Source organism: Fundulus heteroclitus, unplaced genomic scaffold (assembly GCF_011125445.2).
Source record: "Fundulus heteroclitus isolate FHET01 unplaced genomic scaffold, MU-UCD_Fhet_4.1 scaffold_36, whole genome shotgun sequence".
NCBI lineage: Eukaryota > Metazoa > Chordata > Actinopteri > Cyprinodontiformes > Fundulidae > Fundulus > Fundulus heteroclitus.
Window position 1 is genome coordinate 1,554,294 of NW_023396770.1, and position 20,027 is coordinate 1,574,320.

Consider the following 20,027-nt stretch of genomic DNA (forward strand, 5'->3'; position numbering starts at 1 on the left):
TTAAGGTTAAGAGAAGCTGTCTTATGGTTGTGACCTAAAAACCTTCAGTTTGCATGAATGTACAAGACAGACGGAGAAGCTAAGAGTAAATGGACCTCAGCATCTTATAAAAGTGACATGTTCAAATTAATAAAGGAAAACCAGTCTGTTTACAGAACGATGTAAAAAAAAAAAGTGCATAAATGTTGACGCAAACATTCCATGAGAAACTAAAAGTGGAAAAATAGATGTCAGCATGTGGGAGACAGTTAATAATTCCCAGTTGGATCAGAACCAGTGGAACCAGCATGTCTAACAGATTAACTGGGTTTACTGATAACCAGCAGGGGGCGATGGCCTTCACAGCTTTGGGAAAGAAGCAGCTTTTAAGTCATAAACCCCATTTACACTACTCTTTTTAACCGAGACCAGTCTGAGCTCCATAACTGAGAACTATGGAGTGTAAATGGAATGCAAACTGAACTGAACCGAGCCTGTGTGGGCTCGGCCTGGTTTTTTTCTGGCTCGGTTCTCTGATAAAGATCACATGAGCAGACCGCGTCATCTCCGTACAGCCAGCTGACATTTCAGACATTCATAATACTAGCATCCCTACCGTGCCACACGGTTTCCAGAGATGATTCTGCTTAGCAGTGATGAACCTCAGCGTCTGTCGTTTCCTGCGTTTGTAAATCCTGATTAGACGTTCGTTTGTCTTATCCACGTCCCAAAAGCCGACTCTGTCAAGTAAATTCACCAAAAGTTGCCGTCTTTGCCCGACTCTCCGCAAACAACGAAATATCACCAAACATAACTTCCTGAAAGTTACGGGCGCCGCCATTTTGATTTGCTTGGTGCCACCTTCAACCCCAGAGAGCAGCAGTACCGCAGATCGTCACTAGGAGGCGAGGAACCGAGATAGCGTGATGTGTAAACGGTCGTCAGAACCAAGCTCGGCACGGTTAACTGATCCGAGCTCAGCATGGATCGGTTTAGGGTAGTGGAAATGGAGCTGTAGTTTTTGGTTTAATGTTCCTGAATTGTTTCCCAAATCCTTATATCTCCACCGCTGACAGTTTATACGAAGGCTGCGCGTTAAGTCCAAACCCGTTCAGCATTTTTCTAATTGTCACGAACGTTAACACACTAGCAGGGATCTGCAGAGCCTGACCTGAAAACCTGGGTTTGTAGAACGTTTATAAGCCCCGTTTCCCGCCCACCTCGGCTCCTCTTTGCTCGGTTTAACTCCAGCAGTTTGTTCTGACCGGCCTGGAAGAGGAAACGCATCCTGGGGGGTAGCTTGGTTTCACCCTGCTGTTGGTCGGGCTGGAGGAACCCCGGCTGGTTCTGAACTGGGGAATAACACGCTTCCCAAAAACACATTCCATTCGTATCAACGCTCCTTTTTGTGCTTCAGAGCTGCGAACTGAAGCTCCTGGTCTTCTAGCACCGACGTCCATCAGTGGGTTTGATCAGTAGAACCGAGCTTCCATATGGAAGCAGAAAGGGTTCTTCCCCAATAAATTAAACATTTTTTGTTTGTACTGATGAAGAAACTCCTTAACTTTAAATAGGATGTAATTATTAACTTTTGATGCAATGATAAATGTTAGCTGGTCAGTTACGAGGGCAATAGGCAGAAAAATCTATTTTTTAAAAAGCTCAAGCTACAACAGAGTTATGGTTCTGATCTGAGAACCGCTGAAGATGATTGTGCAAAGCGTTCTTTATAAAATCAAGCACCTTATAGAGAATCCTCTTCATCAGAGTGCAGTCTTCAGTCAGAGGCGTCTGCAGGAGAGCCATGCTGTCCACAGCCATCAGCTGCATCTCTTTAATCAAACCTGGATAATATGACCTAAAAGTCTTTAGTGACACTGAAACTAAAAGCCGTAATTTCAGGTTTTTATTCTACTGTTGTAGTAAAGCTGCCTGTAGAAACTATATTAAAGAATTAAGTAAACACCTATTGATATCCATAGACCAATAACAAAACAGTTAGCATTCTGAGTTGAACAACAGTAATTTTTTATCCTGTAATTATATTAGGAATAAGCTGCACATTTATTCATTTATTGAAAAACAAATAACTGGTTTGTTTTGTGATGCTCAACATTCTTAAAGTTTAAAAGAAGTTTAATCCTGGCAGAAACAAAAGTTGAGCAGGTTCTGTTGATAAGAGACGAACCACAGAAGAACCAGAACCCACGCAAAGTTGACTCTGCTGCCACCTGGTGGTGAATGAGGCTTCCTACCTAAAAATAATCTAATTGATCTAACTGACTGCAGTTTTCTAAACATTAAAATAAAAGCAAACATTAATAGCACTGATTATTCAGTGAGATTTAGATCAACATATTGTCCCGTTTGCTCGAACATATCTGAAAAAAAAAAAAAAACATTTAACAGGACAGCAGAAGAAATACAAATAAGATCGCAGGTATTTTCCTTAAAAGCTGAATATGGAGCTACATTGGGGCCATAAAGTTTATTCAAAGGAAAAAATATTTTATTTTCAGTTCCAATCCACTAACTTTTTGCGGGGGAGGTCGAAAATAAATTTTCAGTTTCACATTTTCTTTCTTCTGTATAATTTTATGGCCACATCCTAGCGTCATAGAGCAGTCAGACTCAAATCAAATGTGTAAAATATGTATTTTCTGCACGCCTTTATATTTCTTGTTTTAGTGCATCTCAGAAAATTATTTATACCCCCTGATTGTTTCCACTTTGCGTCACATTAACCAGTGGGCTTTATCAGTCTCTATCTATGGGGTAAAATCACTGTCAATAAAAACGCACGCCTAAGCGTCTGAATTTGTAAACATAAGTCAAACGTGAATAGATTTAAAATTTGTATTTGTTCCTTGTCAACTCACACATGCATGTTAAATCAGATGTTTCAGCTGTGAGAATAAAAGTTTGGATGCTACAAATAAAAATTACAAAGTTACGGGTATAAATCTACACCCCGTTACACTCCTTACAGTTGATGGCAGTAATGACATGTGGCATCAGATGTTTTTTTTTCCTTCATCTTCTTCCAATTCCTCCCGTTTAATTGCGGATGGTGAACAACCTTCAGGTGCATCACCGCCACCTGCTGGTAAGGAGTTAAACAGCTTCATCAGGGCTTGTAGATTTAAGCTCATAAATGTGTGATTCCTACTTGTATTGTTCCAAACTTGTATTCTCACAGAAGAAACATCTGATTTTACATGCAAGTATGGGTTGACAAGGAGAAAATACTAATTTTTAAATGTATTCACGTTTATTGACTTACAAAATCAGACGGTTAAGCAAACGTTTTTATTGACAGGCATCTTACCCCATACCAGCACTCATCCCTGAGGCACACCAACATCAACCAAAGTAAAGCTTTTTTTATTCTATAGGCGGAAATGACCAATGGATGGACGTCCACCTGGACTTACAGGCCGGAGGAGGACCACGGTGGCTCTGGAGGAGCTGCAGAGATCCACCAACTCTGTTAATGAAGGCACCAGGCCGTGGAGAGGGAGAAGGAAGCTGCTCAGAGTTGATAGGAAACAGGCAGAGCAGAGATGTTGATATATTTCACCCCTGTGGTCTGGGAATGTGGCGCGGCTCGACAACAGGACGCCGTGATGCGTTCAACGTGTTTAATGAGACACAGGTGAGCCTGAGCTCCGGCCGGCTGCGGGTCAGCTGACCGCTCACATGTACAAAAATCAACGAGGTGAGAAACTATTTACATTCACAAAAAAAAACACAGAGAGACTCTCTGACGAGAAAAACTAACAGCTGGACTCAGAGTCCCATAATGCTTTGCGGCAACGTCCACTCGTCCACAGCGACACAGACGAGCGTCCAATCAGCACAGAAGAGCAGCAGGAGAGGGAAAGAGCCTCGTCCAATCAGCAAACAGCTCAGGAGAAACAGGAAGACATCAGTTCCTCTCTGTCCCTACCTGTCTGTCCCCGTCTGTCTCACGTGTCTCCCTGTCACTCGTCTCCATCTGAACCACTTCCTGTCCTCCTTACCTGCCCAACCTTCCCTGTCCCTCTGCCTCCAGCTACCTGAACCTCCTGGTCTCCTCCTCCTGGTCTCTTCCTGTCTCGGCCCATCCGTCCCCCCTGTCCCCCCTGTCCCCCCCCCCCCGTCCCTCTGGGCCTATAGATTGAGCTCGTTGGCGATTTTTGAGGCAATGTTTTTGAACGCGATGGACGTTCCTGAAATGCGCTTGAAGCGGACGCCGTTGAGCGAGAGGCGGGGCAGCTTGCACACCTCCATCTCCCATTGGACGAGGCTGTCGGCGTGGCCGTCGCCGTGGACGCAGAGCAGCAGGAAGGGCTCGCGCTGCTCGTAGTCGCAGTTGTTGGCGTCCAGGACCTTCCGGATCTCCCTCATCATGTCCGGGGGCTCCATGGAGGACGTGGTCTTCATGCTCCAGGTGAACCTCAGGGAGCGCGGCTTGGCGTCCTTCGAGTGGGGCGAGGCGGGAGAGGCGGGCTCCTCCCTCTGATCGCCCGTCACGTTGCGGCTGAAGGTGGGAAAAAAAAAAAGACGTCAAGAACAGAACGCTGCGTCCTGATTGGCTGCTCAGCCCACGCCTCACACACGACCCACCTAGACCCCTCAGGTCGGCCGTTTCTCTCCACCTCTGACGTCCCCCTGAGCGCCGGGACACAACAGGAGAAGGAAAACAACGTGAGACACAGAGAACAGCGCTAAGGGCAACAGGAAGTGATGCGTCCTGACTTCCTGCTCAGCCAGGAAGTCAGGACGTCTGGGTTTGGGCAGCAGAAACTGGACCAGGTTAGTTCACTGAGCTATATAATACACTGGAGTGCTGATTTGGTGAAAAACTGAAGTCACTGGCCGCCATCTTGCTACTCCCTACTCTCCCAGAATCCCACAGGATTTGGTTGCAACAACAAGCAGTTTTCTGGCTGAGTGAAAACGTTTCACAGGTAATTCTACAGTCAGTGGATGTACTAACACTATCAACTACTAGGAAATTAGGTGCTGAAATATTTTACATGTTATTCATATTAGATATATATATATATATATATTAGGGCTGGGCAACGATTAAAATATTTAATCGCGATTAATCGCCCTGATTAATCGCGATTAATCGCGATTAATCGCATTGTATTTACAAACTCCAAGAATGAATTCAAAAGTAGTGTAAAGAGCACTTTTATTTTAATGTTCTGCTGCCATATGAACAAAAGTGTTGTAACATTTGTACCACTTATTTTATACTGGATATTTTCAACCCATCTATTGAATTTAGTGCACTAGTTGATCTTTTCTTCATAAGAGAACAGCAAGCACTGCAGCCAAAAATGGCCTTTTTTGACCTGCTGTATATTAGCCAGTCCCTAAGCTTGATGTATCATGAAACTGTTGACCTTTTGGGTTTTGTGGTTTTTATTTTATTATTACAATTTAATAATAATAATAATAATAATAATAATAATAATAATAATAATAATGTTATGTTCAGTGTTTTTTCGCTAATCCACCTCTTATATATTTCAATCCTTATGTAATTTTGTCTGTGTTGTGTGCACCTGCCTGTTGCTTTAATCCTATAAATTTCCCCGTCGTGGGATAAAAAAAGGATTAGCTAATGTTATCTTATCTTAAATAACACTTTTTAATATATGTACTGGGTTCTTTCAAGGTCTTAATTACATGTTATGTGTGGGCTCCAGTAACATCCATCCATCCATCCATCCATCCATCCATCCATCCATCCATCCATCCATCCACTGATCTACCTGGATGTTCCCTGGAGGACTGAAACGCCTCAGTCAGAGACGTCTGTGGGTCTGTCGGGGCAGTGAGAGAAGTTTCGTCTCCTCTCTCCGTTTCTGGGGCTCGACGTTTTCATGTTTTTTCACGTGCTTAGATAAATTTGTTGTGTTTCCACTAAAATGAACCGGCTTTTTACAAAACATACAGCTTGATTTCATTTACGGTATTAAAATAAAGCCGAACGGTGCTACTTCCTCTGTTCATGTTTTTTCGCTGCTGCGTTCTCTCTCAGCTGTTTGTGTATTAAGTTTGTGTGAGAGCTGAGTGGGCGGGCCAGGCTGAGCCTGCGTGCTGATTGGCTGGCGCCGCTGAGCCATGTACGAGAGGGGAGGGGGAGCGGGAGAGTGCTGCAGTGAGCCTGCTGACTGACACTGACTGAAAGCATGATGTGAGCAACATGCGTTAATGCGCGATAAAATAAATATCGCCGTTAATAGTCTAATGAATTAACGCGAAATTAACGCGTTAACTTGCCCAGCCCTAATATATATATATATATATATATATATATATATATATATATATATATATATATATATATATATATATATATATATATATATATATATATAATTTAAATGAATAACATGCAAAATATTTCAGCATATGACTTTCTCAGTACTTGATAGTTTTAGTACATAATATAAAAGTATATGACATTTGACATTTTAAAAGTTTTAAGCTCCCCCTGAACATGAGAAAATCCTCGTTATTCGATGCTGTAGCGCACATATTCCCTAGTTACTGGGCGGAAAATGGGGAGTACCAATATGGCGGCTGGTGGCTTCAAGGTGACTCGTTCTAACAGACGGTGATTAGCACTCCAGTGTATAATAGAGCTCAGTGGGTTAGTTAGTGAAAACTTTCCAGCCAAAGTTTAGAGACAAACAACAAGTTTATGGGCTACAAGCCGACAAAACTCACAACTTTAACTATAAAACAGTTTAAGTTGACATGAAGCACAAAACTTCCCCTACATGAGTTATAGAAACATAGAGCCGTCAGAAAGTATTCACACTCTTCTTTTTTCCCCCACAGACAGCAAAGATTTCATTTATTCTAAACGAGGTTTGGGTATTTTTTCCTTAAAGATGCGCCCCCAGTTCAACATCAAAAGCCACCATCTAGATGGAAGAGCATGTATTATTTATATAAGTATAACGTTTTATATTTTTACCGTTTCAATGGTCATTGAACCAGGACAGTGACCATTAATGAACAATCTTATACTCCTGTACAGATTGTAAATGAGCCAGATTATAGCATAGTTGCTAATTTACATCTGTCTGCAGCACTAAAACTAATCAAACTGAGATAAAAGGACGATAAAGCAGAATAAAATATAAATAGAAACAAAAACCTCGGTTATTCTCTGGACACTGGAAGAACTGGAGGCGTGAAAACTTACTGAGCTGCATTATTTAGATGTTCACAATTTTTGTAAATTTACAAATAACTCATGAATTTGCAATTTGTTTGGGACGTTTTAAAGTAAGTCTGCACCAATAATATGGACACAGTGAGGGGTGTGAATACTTTACTTGCCGGCAGGTGACCATCGACAGTGAGATGGCGACAAAACGCCGAACCTCCTGTGATAAACTCCGTTTTCAGAGCTTCTGCTCTGTTGCATCATGGGAGTTGTAGTTTAACGGCGTGTGGCTTCTTCAGCTGCTGCACGTACCTTCGCGTCAGTTTGGAGGTGAGCTTGGAGAACAGGTTGGTGGAGCCTCGGGCCCGTGACTGAGCCAGGGGCGATGCATCATGGGAGAGGCTGGGGGAGGCGGGGGGGCCGTTGTAGGTGGCGGTGCGGCGCTCCCTCAGCTGCCCTCCGTGGAAGGTGCTGCGGCTCGCCGTCCCGCGGGGGAAACGCAGCCGGTCAGGAGGCGCGGCTCCGCTGCTGACGCTGTGAGTGGAGGCTCCGCCCCCTGAGCGCTTGGTGGGGGTGCCGGTGGAGCTGTGGGGGCGAGGGGGGGGGGTGTAGCGGTTACAGGTCTGTGGATCAGTCTGACGTGGGTCGGGTCGGCGGCTCTTACCTGTTCTCTTTGCCGTTGTGGACCGCGGAGGCGGAGGTGCGGTCCGTGGAGCTGCAGACGTACGTGTTCCTCCTCGTCATGCTGGACGACGACGCCTGAAACACAGAGGCAGGCCGTGATTGGCTGCAGGAAGCCCCGCCCCCCCACCACGCAGGGCTCCCCAGCAGGGACTCACGGTGCTGGAGGCGGACGTTTTCCTGCGCTCAGGGATGTCGCCTGCGTTGGGGTTGCCGGCGTTGCCGAGCAACGGACTGCCCGCCTCCCCCGGACCGGACTTCCTGTTCTGGCCTCCCGCCTCCAGCTTTGGCTCCGCCTCCGCCGGACTCCTCCGGGAAGACGCGGCGGCCGAGGCGACGGGACCCACTGAGGAGGAGAGGAGACGGTTAGTTTCCACGGCGACCCCGGGTCCCGGTCCCGGTCGCGGCGCCGTACCTTGGTCGCTGTACCTCCTCTGCTTGGAGGAGGAAGAGGAGCGCTGGCTGAGGAGGTGAGCGGGAGAATGGCTGCTGCTGCTGGACGGGTGGGGCTTCAGCAGGGAGGAGGCGCCGCTCAGGTCCATCTGGACGACACAGAGACACGTCAGTACGGCGCTAGCTGCTAGCCATGCTAACCGCTAACGCTAACCGCTAACGCTAACGGCTAACGCTAACCTCTGCAGCCCTGCGTGCCAGCAGCAGGTAGGCGGCTGTGATGTCATCGTACTTCATCTTGGACAGCGAATCGTTGATCTTCTCTCTGGAGTAACCCATCTGGACCATGAGGTCTGAGGACGAGACGGACGCATCAGTCCAGCGTCACACGGTCCAGGTGTGTGTGTGTGTGTGTGTGTGTGTGTGTGTGTGTGTGTGTGTGTCTGCGTACCGATCCTGCTCTGGTCTCTGATGTCCAGCTCCGGCTCCACGTACGGCACCAGCTGCTCCTCGTCCCCGCCGTTGATCCAGCGGTCCTTCATTATTTGCTGAGGGGTAGACAGATGAAGATTAATCTGGACCTTCTGGGGGCCGAGCAGCTCCGTGGAACTCGCCGGCAGAACCACAGATCAGCAGAGACCATCGCAGAAGAACCCAGAACCTGCTACTCAGGGTTCCTCCAGAGTTCCCCGTCCATTTTTGACCCGTTAACCGCAGTTTTCGTTCGGACCAAAAGGCGCATCACATCACCAGACGTGGTGAAACGCGCCTTCCCTGCCTCCATTTTTTTTAAGACTTAGACAACTTGTATGTACAGAGTGCGTACAGAAAGACATTTTCCTTGCATGCAGCTTATAGAGTAGGTGGACAGGCAACATTTACAGTGTAAAGTGCAGCAGTGATCAAAAGTAAACAATGCGATCACAGTGTGCATGTTCAGACCATGTTTATGTGCAAAAATAAGGTGCAAGAAGGCATTGGCATGCATTTTCGTTGGGTAAAAGGAAACTAAAAGTTTGGGAGCGTTGGTAATGCCAGATCATTTATACTGAACATTTTAATGAAGGGATGGCCCAGCTGATTGTTAGTTAACGTTTCGACCATGACGTACCATGACGGCCAAGCGTGGAACGTCACACTTCCTGACGTTTGGTCTCAAAATGCCGTTTATAGCTGCAGGTCCGACACCCGCTGAGGAAAAGGCCGCATACTGCGCCGTCTTTCTGCTCCACAGAACCCCGGTATTACCTTCTACTGCTCGCTTTAAAGGTATACTATGCAACCGGGGTTGATTTTCCAGCGAGGCTCCCCCCAGAGGGCGAAAGTAAAAGTGCACTGTCATAAAGATGCTCAGCTGTTCTGGTTTCTCCATCAAGCCAGGCGCGGTTGTTTTGAGCTTAGCAGACAGGCGAACCCAACGAAAAGTGGAAAAAACGGCAGTACAAACAATGACTAACACAGTGAAGGTATGAACATCAAGCTTCCCGCAGCGCTATCTTGGCGAGGCGGCCGACTCGCCAGTTTTATTACTATTATTATTATTTTTTTTTTTTATGTTGGTGAGACGCTACCGCCACCGCTTGCCACTGCGACTCGTTGCTGAAGCCGTTGGCTGTGGCCGCCGCGGTAGCGTCTCACCAACATAAAAAAATAAAAAAATAATAATAATAATAATAATAATAGTAATAATAATAATAATAGTAATAATAATAAAACTCGATATGCTTGCATGTTTATTAGACGTTAACACGCGGTTCTTTGTTCTTGCTTTTGCGCGTGCATATAGTGAATAGCAGGGCAAAAACCCATGGAGTTCTCGCCGTAAAGCAAGACCGACTCTCGCGGTCTTGCACCAGACTTCTGAGCCTGTGAGTGCGGGCTGAGGGCTCCTGCAATTGCGGTATTTCCCCCACAGACCACCAGGGCGGCCGAGAAAACCTTTGTTCGACCTGAAATGACTCATTTAATCATCCAAAACGGTATGGAACACATTAATTAACTGAAAAATGTTGCATAGTATGCCTTTAACGCCAGATTGCTTGACTGATGAGCAGCAGGGTCAGCAATTTCCAGCCAATCACAGGACGGCGGCGCTTTGTCAGATTTTTAACAAACCTTCTCAGACTAAACGCCAGGCTTGCTCTACGTTCCCCTCCCATCCAGACCCAGAGAACCCAGAGAGGCTGATTGGTTAACGAGCGCTGACGAGCCTCTCACCTCCAGCGTCCCTCTCTTCCCAGGGTTCAGCACCAGGAAGCGCTTCAGCAGGTTCTCGCAGTCGGTGGACATGTAGAAGGGGATGCGGTATTTGCCTCGCAGCACTCGCTCTCTCAGCTCCTGCACACACACACACACACAGGACCACCATCCTGACGTCCTTCTAAGCCACGCAGACCCGTTAAGGCCCTGATCACAGTGGAGGCGGAGCATCCGGACCAGACAGAGGCTCACCTTCAGGTTCTGTCCGTCAAAGGGCAGCGATCCGCTGACCAGCGTGTAGAGGATCACTCCCAGGCTCCACACGTCCACCTCCGGCCCGTCGTACTTCTTACCCTGAACACATGCAGCAGTCGCCGCTTTCAGCTGCAGCGACCCGCAAAGAGGCGCGGCCCGGAGACGAGAGGCCCGACCCGCTTACCTGGAAGAGTTCTGGAGCGGCGTAGGGAGGAGAACCGCAGAACGTGTCCAGCTTCCCACCCAGGGTGAACTCGTTGCTGAAGCCGAAGTCGGCGATCTTGATGTTCATGTCGGCGTCCAGGAGGAGGTTCTCCGCCTGCGGGAGGAAGAGCGAGAAGGAAGGGTGAGTCCGCCGACTTTCAACCCGGTGTGCAGCCACTTGGTAAGCTCTCTTAATTTCAAATGTTTCTGCCTTTACGATGTACGCTTGATGTTGTCTGCTGTCGCCTTGCTATGTTGTCGCTTTGGTTATGTCCGTTGCATGTTAAAGGTAACGCTATGCTCCGGTGGATCTAAGCAGTTAAGTTAATTGATAAAGATAACATTATGCTCCAAAGTTAGAAGTTGACGCAGTGGCAAAGCTGTGGGTTATAAAGCTAACATTTAGACTTATAACATTGCTGTAAAATACGTGTCCATTCGTGTTCACTTTAGCTTTATAAATGTTTGAAGTGAATCGCGGACTGGTATTTAACGTAGGTAACGTACTTCCTTGTTTGCCATGGTGCATTTTGGGAGTTGTAGTTCTAATTCAAGTTTCCTGCTCATAGAAAGACTGCATGCATTTTTGAATAGGCTTTTGGTAGGACTGTAATATGGTGCTTAATGTTTAAATGTAGTGCATAATGTTTAAATGTACATGCAAATTATGAAATGATGATGATTATTATGGATTATTATTATTGTTATAGTATATTAATATTATTATTTATTTGTATTTTGAATGTTATTGGGTTATTGAGGTAAAGAACTGGGAGATGTGTTGGTTGTACTATATACATGGAAATTGAAACATTGCATTTCTTATTATTCCAGGTTTATTACCTGAACAAAAATAAATAAACAAACAAAAGTGGAATACTGAGTAATATCCTATGTACGCTGGGTTGCCCTTTCCGTGGGGAGAACACGGAACAACCATCATGCAGGAGAACCTGAGGCTGGGGTGGAGGTTCACCTTCCAGCAGGAGAACCTCCCTGAACCTGCAGCCACAGATCCTACAGGATGGCCTAGTCAAAGTCCAGACCTACATCTAACTGAGAATCTGCACCAACACTTGAAAACTGATGTTCACAGACATTCTCCGTCCAACCTGACTGAGCTGGAGACGTTTGACAGGAGAATGTGTGCAGACACACCGCAGAGGACCTGCAGCCAGACGTGGTTCTGGAGTTCTGACTCAGCTGGACCGGCACATAAAACCCTGATAAAAGCTTCCTAAGCCTCCCTGGTCTCCTGGCTCTACGGGTTCTGGGCCCGGTCCAGTAAAACGTTCACGTCCTGCTCAGAGGCACAACAGGCTGCGCTTCGGACCGCCTGCTGGCCGCGATGCGTTTGAGGCAGCTAGGAAACACGAGTTACCTTAAGGTCTCGGTGAACGATGCGCTTCTGATGGCAGTACTGCACCGCAGAGACGATCTGAAGACACAGAGACAGAGACAGACGGTTAAGAGGACAAGCCCAGGCCTCCCAAACGGTCCTAACCCAGAGTTCTGGGTTCTGTTATCTTCCCATCAGGGGGAACGTTTTACTCCATTTTCTGCCCGACCACCACAGTGAATGAAGTTACTGGAATAAATTGGGGCTGAACAATTAATCGCATTTTCAATATAATCGTGATTTAAAAAAAACGCAATTTCCAAATCGCAGAGTCTGCAATTTTTGGCTATGTAACAATTAGTGAATTAAACACGTCCATTAGGTGTTGGTAAAATGTTTAAAGTGGGTTTGCCTCCACATAGAAGGGAAGACAGTTGCAGCAGTGAGATAATCTAATTTTATTACTTGTTTTAGAGTTTATATAATCATACATAGCATTAAGTACAGGTCAATCAGTTTAATACATAGACTTGCTTGTTGGCTGGACTTTATGTTCAACAAGGATTGATGTCCAAATCAACTAAAAGCTGTTCTCTTGAATAATATTCTGATTAATAGAAACATTAAAAGTTCTTGTTTTAAATAGTCCTTGTTTACAAACATCTTTATTTAGAGGCCATTTTTGTTGCTTGTGGTTAATGCAGAGAAAAGTCAAAATTGCAATTTTGGTTAAAACAAATTGTAGGCAGAACGCAGTCAGTTTAGATGCTGTGGGTCTTTTAGCAACTAATCTGCACAGCGAGGAAACAAATTGATTTGTTGTTTGTATATGTTTAAAAAGACATGATAAATTAAACTGGAAAAAAAAAAAAAAAAAAAAAAAAAAAATCGCATTAAATCGCAATATTAAGAAAGAAAATCGCAATTAGATTATTTTCCAAAATCGTTCAGCCCTAGAATAAATGAATATTCTACTGTTTTGAATATGGTTGTATCTAGAGTTCTACTCCTATAATTATTGTTGCCGCTCAGAGAAACAAATTCCATCAAAGAACAAAGACTGATGATGTTTTAAAGCCTTTATTTCTGCTAAAGATGATTTTTTCCCCCACCTCCAGCTGATAAAAACACAACATTGAGACTAAAATATTGCATCAGACCAATTAAACAATTAAAAAATTAAAATAAATGTTCATGCACAAATGGATTCTTTATGAAAAGTTTGTTTAATACCAGTTTAAAGGTTATTTTTTTTTAAGATGCATATTCTAATTTATTGAATATGAGGAGGGCTGTGACTCCTGCTGCCTGGCTCAGAGGCACTGCAGCGCACCGACCTGCTACAAACCAAAGCACCTGCTCTACTTCTATTATGGGATGGAGGAATGTGAGCGTTAGAGGAGGGTTACCTGTCTAAACTTAGCTCTGGCCTCCTTCTCCTTCATCCTCCCGTGAGCTACGAGGTAGTCGAACACTTCACCTGAGACACACACACAGGTTAACGGCGGGACCAGAACCTTTTGGGTTCCTACCAGCCGGGTTCCGGGTCACTGACCTCCGCTGGCGTACTCCATCACCAGGTAGAGCGTCTTCTCCGTCTCGATCACCTCAAACAGCTTCACTGCACACACAGGTGAGACAGGAGCAGCTGATTTAAAATGTTCTGACAGCACGGCACCGGCAGAACCAGAACCTCCCTCTCTAAAGGTTCTGTCGGACCCGGTGGATCAGCATCAGGCAGCGGACTCTGAGCGGGACTCACCGATGTTGGGGTGGTTCAGGATCTTCATGATGCGGACCTCTCTGAAGAGCTGAGATACAGAGACACAGCAGAACGTTACTCAGACCCACCGGCCCGGTTCTGGTTCTTACCGAGAACTGAAGACGTCATCTCACCTTCTGCAGGCTGGTGGGGTTCAGCTGAGTTTTATCGATGATCTTGATGGCCACCTGTGAAAGGAGACGCATGGATCAGTACAGGTGACGGTCGGGGCTCGTGTTCCCAGAACCCCCGGCGGTCCGGTCTCACCTCCCGGCCCGTCGGGATGTGCCGAGCCAGCTTCACTTTGGCAAAGTTCCCCTTCCCGATGGTTTTCAGCAGCCGGTAGTTCCCCACGTGAGGCGAATCATCTCCGGAGACCATGGAGGAGTTTTTACAGCGAGCAGAGCGGACGGAGCGGGGCACCGCTTCGCTGCGTCCGTCATCCACAGAGGCATGCTGGGAAAAAAACCAACAACACACATGGGTCGCCATTAACACGACTGCAGCGCCTTCAGGCAGACCGGGACAGACTGGATCACATAAAGGATAAAGTTCCTGAACGAAGCAAAACTAAAGAGCAGCTCTAAAACGCCAAAGATGGGAACCGACCAGGAGAACAGGCACAAGGGGAGGGCAGCAGCGGAGTACACGAGTGGCTCTCCTCTGCTATCCTAACGTCACATGACATCATCTGAGTGCCTGGTCTGCAGCCGTCTGACGCGGACAAGCTGTATTTCCCAGCGAACGATCCGAACGATCCCTCGGTCGGACCATCCCGCATGTTCCCCCTCCATCCAGCTCCAACGTTCTCCGTCACATCCCCACCAAACTGAACAGCGGTTCCTGAACACACCATCCCACCAAGCACGTCTGAGCGACGGCGCGACGAGAGCAACAGGAAGAGCGAGGCTACCCACTAGAGCAGGGCTGTCCAAACCTTTAGGCAGGTGGGCCAAAATTGTCATGTCAGAGCAATTTTTTACTTGCTCTCAAAAATAAAATTTTAAATAAACAAATTAATCAGGTTTTCTGTAGGAAATGACTGTAAATCATTGTAGATCCACAGGTAAAAAGGGTTTTTTACTTATGTGGCGTATTAAAGGATGGTCATCCAGTTTGCAAAATACTTGTTCATAACTAATATGTAATATTATTAATAATAATAATAAACTGAACTCTTTTTGGTCCAGCAATGTACGAACAGGATTTGGGTCAGTTGTTCTTTAAAAGCACTTTCTGTAATTAGTCAATTTGTTTTTGCGGCTCTAGTGGTTTGCTTTTTATAAAAGTAGGCTGAAAGGAAGTGTGTGTGTGTGTGTGTGTGTGTGTGTGTGTGTGTGTGTCTGGAACTAAGGCCTCCGTACATGGGTCGCGCTACCCGCTGCGCCACCAGCGCCATAATTAACCAATTTTAATAAATCAATTTAAAGCCTATTTTAATGCACCAAAGCCTGCATTTGAGTGATAAAATGTCCTAGTTCCTTTTTATTATGTAATTAAAGAGAATGTGTAGGTATTAAAAGATTAATGCCTTCTGTTGTACGTCATATTTTCAAAGTAAGATTTTAACTTTTTTGTAATAATTTATGCCCTAATTAAACAAAAAGTTCCATCTGCATTCAGCCACCTGTGCTTTGTGGATCAAACCTTTATTGAAATGTGTTTGGGGGGGGGGGGGGGGGGGGGGGGGAGCACTAGAGCCCAAAGTGACACTTTCAGGTCACTTTGGGCTTTTGACAGCAGACCAACAGCCTGAGGTTTTCTGTTTCCTGTCTAAACTTTTATTCTTTTTACTTTACATTCTGATTCCTCAGGAACTCCACATTCTTCCCAAATCATGTCGTAAAGTCCAACAAATCTAATTTGTCCGAAGCTTCAGAACCCGCGTGACGCTTGGAGGAAAACAGCCCATCGCACCCTGGAGAAAATGAAATTAGTTTGTGGTTGAAGGAAAGACGACAAGAGAAACGCCTTAAATGTGAACAAAGAGAGAATAAAGACTTCCTCTTCCATATCTGTGGTAGATTAAAGATAAAAGGAGCTCCCAGACTGAGGCGTGATGACATGTTGAGGAAAGTCTTGGCGAATCTAAACATGAGAAGCGGGTGGAAGTGAACATTTGGATCAACTGAACGTTCAGCTCGGTTCTGCTGCTTTGGGTCGTTGGTTCAGAACCACTGGAGGGCCTTCAGAGACACGCCTGGCTCTGAAGCCTCCCGTTTATTTCCTGCAGATGAGAATCCTGGTCTGAGAGCCGCTCTGTGGAGGAGTTTTACCGGTTTAAAGGAGGTGAAAACAAAAGTTGGATCAGTTTCATCTTTTGTTTCAGTTTAACTAGAAAAACCTTCGTAATGCGATGAAAAGATCCGACCCAGAACCGCCCATCTATCCGTAATATAGAACATAAAATAGATATAATAGAGCTGGAATAGTCAACACTTTATCATTCTACCATCAGCAGGAGGAACTTTCAGGATTTGAGTCAATAGCCTTTTGTCTTTAGACTTTATAGTTACTGTGATAAGATGATAATCCTGAATATAAATAGCTGCCAGTTAATCAGAAATCATAAAAATGATCAAATTTACTGTTTAAAACAGAAAAGTAACAATAAATCCTGCTGCTGCAAAATATCAGCAATTATTACAGAAAGAGCGGCTCAACCTGTTGAATTCAAATTGTCGTTTGGATGCATTTTTATATAATATTATATTTAAATGAAATGCATGTGAGAGAAAGATTTTTTAGCCTTCACTGAAGGACATGTTTGGCATATTTAGATGAAAGAGTCAGAAAAATGTTGATCATAATTTGTATCTTAATCATAATGTTCAGCAACAGCGTTGCATTTATACCCGATCACTGCTTCTATTGTTTCTATTGTTTAAACTGTTAATTCACTGAGCAGTTAGAGTAAAACATTACCACTTTATTCAGCGCTAACGCCTTCATAATGGAGCGCTGCTAAAGCTGCAGGACTTTAAATGTCGTTATTAGTGGAATATTTGTGCTGGGCTGCAGCGTTTGGGCCGAACGGCGCCGAGAACCTGGAGCTTAAGGAGAGAGGAGGAGATACCGGTTAATTAAACTGAATATGTAGCTTGTAACACTTGGAAAGAACATCTTTGACCCATCAGGAGCAGCTTTTCGGGTCAACATCCCCGCTGGGCAGAACATCAGACCCAGTCTGGGTTCTGATCTCCGGTATTTAGCCCAACAGACCAGCAGCTCAGAGTGGCAGCCTTCTTTCAGCCAGCTGGCTGGCAGTGCACAGCAGCCGTCTGGCCCGGAGGAGAGCTGCCACGCGCTGCATTGGTTCTCGGGTCTCTTCAGAACCTTTTCTGGTGTGTCGTTATAAGGCCTGGAAGAACAGGAGGAACCCCAGTAGGACCCAGAAAACCTCCAGATTCCCCCTGAGACCAAAGAACCGGAGCTTCCTGGAGCCGCTCCTCTGGTTCCTGCCAGCTGGTTCTGGTTCCTGACCGCTGGTTCTGGTTCCTGGCCTCAGAGAGCACACAGATCCAGAGTTTCTGGATCCGGGCGGAACTTCCAGGTCCACTTTAAGGACCCAGAAAACACCGGAAATGCTGCTTATGCCCCCCATCATTCCGCTTCAGATAAACTCATCTCACATCAGACAGAACCTAAAACTTTGGAACCCGGATAGTTCCGACCCACCTGTTCGGTGTCCCGCTCGTTGACGGTGGGCAGGGGGGTCCTGGTGGACATGTTACCCGGGTCAGTGTGACGGAGGTCCGCTCATGAAGCCGCCGGTCCGCTCCGGAACACCTGTCTCAAACTTAGCGGCTCGGTGAGGCGAGGGCTGCTCCGGCTTCGGTTCGGTTCGGTCACAGCCGGCTCCCCCGCGGCATCACCTGTCCCCGCCCTGGGTTACCTGTCCCGGCTCGGCTCGGATCCTTTTCCGGAAGTTTAAAACTGTCATGGATCCAAACGGAACCGGAGCAACAGTTCCTCTTTAACGCCTAAGTTAGCCGGGGAGTTAGCAGCCCGACAGTTCCCGGCGTTGGGCCCGATTTCCGGCCGAGAGGAGGTCCGGGCCGAGCAGCCGGCCTCTAGCTCCGGTCCACTTGGTCAGATAGCCCAGGTTCGGTCCGCTCGGCAGGGGTTTGGTTCCGTCGGGTTCTCCTCATACTCCCTGCTAGGACTTAGCTAGCCTGAGCCAAGATGGTGGACTAACCCAGCCCTACGCCCTGACGGCATGTGACGTCAGACGTTGCGTGTGATGTGATTGGCTGATAAGGCGGCAGCAGCATTTGTTGTTGCTAGGGTGACTGGAAAAAAAAAAAGACCAGTGGCGCAACCAGAGGAGGAAAAAGGGGAGAAGACCCTCTCCTCTGCTCGTACAGATTTTATATTTACGATTTAAATACGAAGAATATGAATTTATGTATTTATGAGGGAGAAGGCAGATTATTGTGTGGGATTAATTAATTAATTTATACTTTATAACATACAGTCAAGGCTGAAATTTAGCCAAGGCTTACTGGGGCAGCAGATACTATTTTCAGATTTTTGTGAAAGTGACAATGGCTTAATTTGCTCACTTGCTTAGAGGATTTTGACCATGTCTAATAGAAGCATTTTAATTTGTTTTTGATGAATGTTTGTTGTGATTGCGTGATTATTATTGGACCAATTTGAGGCTTCTTACACCTGGGGGAGGAGGATCAGTGATTAATTTCCTATAATGACGGACAACAGCAAATATGACAGTGGAACGCCAAAAATAAAGAAAAATATGAATGTGACAGATGGGATTTTTAGTCCACACTAACAGGCTTTTTAAAAAGCATTCCATCCACTCTGCTCTCTCTACATTTGTCTTTTCTGCCCTGTTCTTTTTTTTTACTCCTGTGGCAGGGTTACGGCGCCGCCCCCTGGCATGGCTTAGGTATTACATGGACTCCTTTTCGTCCGGTTTAATATTTACGCTCAAACCTTTCTGTGCTGATACAGTGTTCGGTTTCATGGACAGTGTTGATAGACCAAAACTATCGCCCTTCTCAAAACGTTAGCCTTGCTAACACTGGCGACGCCACCAGAACCGGAACCTTTGGCTGGATAGCTGGCAGACCTGGGGCTCGTTCTTCGTACATCGCTAACTCAGTTAGCTGGATTTGATTGTTGACGATTTAGCATGATCTTGAATTTCTTTTGTTTATAATCTGTTGAATTTGACTTTGGAAAGAGCCTTGAGATTACATGTTTCATGAATTGACACTATATAAATAAAAAATTGAATTAATTTCATGTTTTTATTCTTGAAACTGTGACACAATTCAGCATCATTTGCAGTTTGTAACAAAGGGTTCAATAAATATGTAAACTGGGAAAAGTTTTAAGCCATTTTCAGTTTGTAGTGCTTAAAAACATTGATGGTTAGATAGATAGACGTGTGTTCATGATTACATAACCATGATCAGGAATAGGGCCCGTAAATTCTCAAGCCCAGGGGCCCACATCCTTCTAGCTCTGGCCCTGTGTACAGCTTCTGTTTTACTGCTCATTCTCTACTCTTATACACTTCACAAGCCAGCAGAAACAGAAAGGATCTAGAACAGACGTCCGTTGGCCTGGAAAGGGCTACAAAGACATTTCTGAGACTTTGGGATTCCAGAGAACCATGGTGAGAACCTTTTATCCATAGATGGAGAAAACACGACGCCGTGGAGAACCTCCCCAGCAGTGGTTGACCAACCAAAATGATGCTAAGAGCTCATCAACCACTCACCCAGGAGGTCAGACGAACCCAGAATGACATCGGTTAAGGTTCAACAGATAAAGATGAGAGACGGGGCCCTGTGGCCTCAGTGGGAGAGCTCCAAGACCAGAACCACTGCTGACCCAGAAGAGAAGGTCCAGCCAGCAGTTTGTGACCTGAAGCTCAGGCACACTTGGGTTCTGCAGCAGGACAACGATTCTACCTTTGGTTCTAGAATGGCCTAGTCAAAGTCCAGATGTAAATCTGAATGAGATGGCGTGACCTTAAATAGGACTTTCATTGTGGAAAACCC

General features: G+C 45.8%; 1 protein-coding gene across 2 annotated transcripts; it reads right to left on the minus strand.

Annotated features, from left to right (window-relative positions):
• Nucleotides 1-3,606: 3,606 nt before the first annotated feature.
• LOC105934398 (MAP/microtubule affinity-regulating kinase 3) lies at nucleotides 3,607-18,217 on the minus strand. Of its 2 annotated transcripts, XM_036130539.1 has the most exons (18): nucleotides 17,671-18,217; nucleotides 14,260-14,448; nucleotides 14,127-14,180; nucleotides 13,993-14,041; nucleotides 13,786-13,851; nucleotides 13,640-13,710; nucleotides 12,273-12,329; nucleotides 10,872-11,006; nucleotides 10,685-10,786; nucleotides 10,451-10,570; nucleotides 8,685-8,781; nucleotides 8,474-8,586; nucleotides 8,256-8,382; nucleotides 7,999-8,186; nucleotides 7,824-7,918; nucleotides 7,472-7,744; nucleotides 4,588-4,632; nucleotides 3,607-4,501 (listed from the first exon to the last, which is right to left on the minus strand). In XM_036130539.1, the coding sequence occupies exons 1-18, from the start codon at nucleotides 17,719-17,721 to the stop codon at nucleotides 4,132-4,134; spliced, it is 2,202 nt and encodes a 733-aa protein (XP_035986432.1). In that variant the 5' UTR covers nucleotides 17,722-18,217; the 3' UTR covers nucleotides 3,607-4,131. The 2 variants fall into 2 exon arrangements, with proteins under 2 accessions (XP_035986432.1, XP_035986433.1); XM_036130540.1 differs by lacking the exon at nucleotides 4,588-4,632.
• Nucleotides 18,218-20,027: the final 1,810 nt, after the last annotated feature.